At 47.2% G+C, this 4,627-nt stretch overlaps 1 protein-coding gene and 1 long non-coding RNA gene across 2 annotated transcripts; both read right to left on the bottom strand.

The window, feature by feature from the left end:
- Nucleotides 1–30: 30 nt before the first annotated feature.
- On the bottom strand, nt 31–1,586 carry LOC115182839 (telomere repeats-binding bouquet formation protein 1-like; the record flags this gene model as incomplete). The annotated part of the gene is made up of 4 exons (XM_029744251.1): nt 1,576–1,586; nt 1,113–1,249; nt 343–495; nt 31–162 (listed from the first exon to the last, which is right to left on the bottom strand). Coding segments are annotated over exons 1-4 (433 nt in total), but the record flags the coding sequence as incomplete, so codon positions are not given.
- Nucleotides 1,587–3,856: 2,270 nt separating this feature from the next.
- LOC115182840 (uncharacterized) lies at nt 3,857–4,321 on the bottom strand. Its single transcript, XR_003873892.1, has 3 exons — nt 4,289–4,321; nt 3,999–4,127; nt 3,857–3,907 (listed from the first exon to the last, which is right to left on the bottom strand). It is a non-coding gene; the product is annotated as an uncharacterized LOC115182840 (long non-coding RNA).
- Nucleotides 4,322–4,627: the final 306 nt, after the last annotated feature.

The following is a 4,627-nucleotide window of genomic DNA, read 5'->3' as shown; positions in this document are numbered from 1 at the left end:
TGCAAATAAAGCTGTGCGTCCCGGCCATACCAGAGGCCTCAGTGCAGTGTCCCAGGGTGAGTATGACAATGAGCCTGTCTTGGGGCTCCAGGCTGCGGCTGGACAGCAGGGAGTGGAGCTGAGGAACCAAACCATAACCTGCCAGACCAGACGCCAACACAGCTACGCACAGTAGGGGGAGAGAGGAGAAAATGGACAGGTTACCTAAGGAGAGCTGGTTTACATGGCTGTATGAGAGTGAGTGAGTGAGTGAGTGAGTGAGTGAGTGAGTGAGTGAGTTCTACACAGCCCTAGCGGTAGGGGAGAGGGGTTGATTTGGGATTCAGGGAGAGAGTCACTCACGGTTGTCAATGATGCAGGCTGACAGGGTCTTGGTCATGATGACAGACAGCTGACAGGCCAATGGGCTGTGGGCGGCATCAGAGACTAAGCGAATCAGAGTGAGTGTCAGAGTTCCGAGCCCGCCGACTGTGGAAAAACTATCCTGAGCACAATCTGTGAGAGGGGTAGAGAGAGATAGAGAGTGGGAGACACAGAGATAGGAGATTAATACAGAATAATGAGTGTTCAACAGATAAACCAAAACCGTCCTACTAGAGGCTACACTGTATTTTAGCAGACGCTCTTATCCAGAGCGACTTACAGTAGTGAATGCATACATTTCAGGCATTTTTTTTTTGTACTGGCCCCCCGTGGGAATCGAACCCACAGCCCTGGCGTTGCAAACACCATGCTCTACCAACTGAGCCACAGGCCTGCATCCATCCTTCCTTAACACCAAGGAGAGAGAGATATAAACCTTCATTTGAACAGTTACCAAAATGCTCTAGGACACTAATCTCTACAGACTGAAGGTCTGCATCTATCTTTAAGATCTTTGCCTGGCCGTCATAGAAATAGAAACAACACTACACTTATAAAACTACTCGGATTACAATTACAAACCGTCCATTGCAAAAGCAACCTAAGTATTCTGTGTGTGACAAGACACCTCAAGAAATCTGTTAAAAAAGGCTAACATACCTTTTCAATCACAAGATACTGATACAGACAGTATGTAAGTAACTGACTCTAAACATTAGTGTCAGTGTATCATCCCTGTTTTACTTTACGGTTGTTGGCGACAGTCATGGATATAAAGGAAGGCAGATGGGCTGAACCATCTCTGTGTGGGGGTGAGAAGAGCTGCTGCAGCAGCCAGCCCTTGACAGGGGGAAGGCTGACCACACACGATGCGCTCTGCTCTCCTCTAGGGAAAGAACATGTTTTCTTCTTCCACCAAGTTACACCCATGCATGCATATAACCACCCTTGTTTATTTAATGTACAGCTGCATAGAACACATTACAAGGACACAAATACACACACGTTATCAGTCTGGGGGTTGTTGACACAGCACAGAGCACTGGACACAGAGGTCCAGAGGTTGGAACAGCTGAGTGGACGTTAGCAGGTCTCACTGTGGCTCGCCAGAGAGAGTTGAAACTAGTCCTGGGGAGAGAAACAAACATCAATCAACCTGAATTGGAGTTGTCCTGTACGGTTTACTTTAATACAATGTCATCAGCTGCTTACCTCTTGACCATGCAGGTCTTGATTGTAAAGATAATTCGTTGTCTATTTCGACCCATTCCTGCCGGGAAACTCAGTGAGGTGCATTTCAGTGTTTACCTGAACAAAGTCCAGCAGGATATCCAGACAGACGCCGAAGTCTGAGCGACGTCTGGCCAGACCCTGAAGCGCACACCACACATTAACCACATTTGTATGTACAATATACACTGCTGCTCAAAAAATAAAGGGAACACTTAAACAACACATGTAACTCCAAGTCAATCACACTTCCTGTGAAATCAAACTGCCCACTTAGGAAGCAACACTGATTGACAATAAATTTCACATGCTGTTGTGCAAATGAATAGACAACAAGTGGAAATTATAGGCAATTAGAAAGACACCCCCCAATAAAGGAGTGGTTCTGCAGGTGGTAACCACGACCACTTCTCAGTTCCTATGCTTCCGGCTGATGTTTTGGTCACTTTTGAATGCTGGCGGTGCTTTCACCTAGTGGTAGCAGAGACGGAGTCCTAAACTCACACAAGTGGCTCAGGTAGTGAAGCTCATCCAGGATGGCACATCAATGCGAGCTATGGCAAGAAGGTTGCTGTGTCTGTCAGCGGAGTGTCCAGAGCCATGGAGGCGCTACCAGGAGACTGCCAATTACATCAGGAGACGTGGAGGAGGCCGTAGGAGGGCAACAACCCAGCAGCAGGACCGCTACCTCTGCCTGTGCAAGGAGGAGCAGGAGAAGAAGCACTGCCAGAGCCCTGCAAATGACCTCCAGCAGGCCACAAATGTGCACTGTGTCTGCTCAAACGGTCAGAACAGACTCCATGAGGGTGGTATGAGGGCCCGACGTCCACAGGTGGGGGTGTGCTTACGCCCAACACCGTGAGACGTTGGCATTTGCCAGAGAACACCAAGATTGGCAAATTCGCCACTGGCACCCTGTGCTCTTCACAGATGAAAGCAGGTTCACACTGAGCACACTGTGACAGAATGTGACAGAGTCTTGGAGACGCCGTGGAGAACGTTCTGCTGCCTGCAACATCCTGCAGCATGACCTGTTTGGCGGTGGGTCCAGTCATGGTGTGGGGTGGCATTTCTTTGGGGGGCCGCACAGCCCTCCCATGTGCTCGCCAGAGGTAGCCTGACTGCCATTAGGTACCGAGATGAGATCCTCAGACCCCTTGTGAGACCATTATGCTGGTTGCGGTTGGTCCTGGGTTCCTCCTAATGCAAGACAATGCTAGACCTCATGTGGCTGGAGTTGTGTCAGCAGTTCCTGCAAGAGGAAGGCATTGATGCTATGGACTGGCCCACCTGTTCCCCAGACCTGAAATCCAATTGAGCACATCTGGGACCATCATTGTCCTCGCTCCATCCACCAACGCCACGTTGCCACCACAGACTGTCCAGGAGTTGGCGGAATGCTTTAGTCCAGGTCCAGGGAGGAGATCCCTCAGGAGACCATCCGCCACCTCATCAGGAGCATGCCAGGCGTTGTAGGGAGGTCATTACAGGCACGTGGAGGCCACACACTACTGAGCCTATTTTGACTTGTTTTAAGGACATTACATCAAAGTTGGATCAGCCTGGTATGTGTGTGGTTTTCCACTTTAATTTGAGTGTGTGAACTCCAAATCCAGACCTCCATTGGGTTGAATAAATTGTATTTCCATTGATTATTTTTGTGTGATTTTGTTGTCAGCACATTCAACTATGTAAACGAAAAAAGTATTTAATAAGATTATTTCTTACATTCAGATCTAGGATGTGTTGTTTTAAGTGTTCCCTTTATTTTTTTGAGCAGTATATATAGCCTAGTGCTTTCACATTAACATCAATAAAGCCTTGTTCACACTGGAGGTTTGAAGTGACTCAAATCCTTTTTTTTTTGCATATCAAATCTATTATTTTTCCTGCAAAAACTGATTTGAGGATTAAGCCCCTGCAGTGTGAACAGGGCTTAGGTGCTTCACAGTAACCCAGCTTAGACTTCAAAAATCAAGCAGTAGTACAGTGGCAAGGAAAAACTCCCTGGAAGGTAGAAACCTTGAGAGGCACTAGACAGGGAGCCCCATCCTCCTCTGGCTGTACCAGGTAAAACACCTGCCTGTCATGACAATCACCCCCTGTCCAAAATCAAATCTCAACCCTCAATCCCAGCAGGACCAAAGAAACCCAAAGTCAGTTTTTCCTGTCTGCTCTTACTGTTGTTGGCGACGAGGACAGAGAGCAGGTAGACAGCTACTCTCCTCTGGGTCAGTGGGCTGTCCTGCTGCATCAGACACTTCTGCCAGATCACTGAATGTCTCCCTCCTACACAGGGCCTGCTTACAGTACACTGCACATACACACGTGTTTACAATACACATACATCAGCATCAGAGAGAAACTGCTTAAAGTACACTACCAACATATACACACACACACACCATTGGCCTCCGCCAGCGTTCCCAGTGTGAACTGAGCAGTCTCCCTGACCTCTGAGTGAGCACTGGATTTAGAGAGGTTGTGCACAAACACCACTCCTCCCATCTCTCTGAAGAAGTCCACATTCTCTTCTGAAACAGAGAGAATCAGTGACATTACATTACTATTAGTGATTCATTTATCTATTAAATCGATCTACAGAACATTTGCTGTTTGTGTGGGCGTTTGTGTGGGCGGTGTGTGTGTGTGTGTGTGTGTGTGTGTGTGTGTGTGGTGTGTGTGTGTGAGAAACCTCTCTGTTGACAGATGGAGTAGATGGTGAAAAAGAGCTTGTTTCTGTGAAGCAGGACATTTCATCTGGTACTTCAGGCACTCCAGCAACAAACTCAGATCTGTCTTTGTGGCTGTAAAGTAGCAAAATACATTTAAAAAAAGACAAACCAAACAAATAAATGAACAAAAACATAAAGTAGTGTCATGCGTAACATATAAAAGTCCAGCAATAATACTCACCATTATGTTTGCTTATGCTGGAAACATACATTTCCATCTTCAATGGGGTTGAGCTGCCAGGGTGGGACATGGATATGTTTCAAGAAATAAGGATGCTAGCTAGGACTGTAGGACAGAT

The sequence above is a fragment of the Salmo trutta genome, unplaced genomic scaffold (assembly GCF_901001165.1).
Source record: "Salmo trutta unplaced genomic scaffold, fSalTru1.1, whole genome shotgun sequence".
Lineage (NCBI taxonomy): Eukaryota > Metazoa > Chordata > Actinopteri > Salmoniformes > Salmonidae > Salmo > Salmo trutta.
This window is presented reverse-complemented; position numbering and strand designations above follow the sequence as displayed.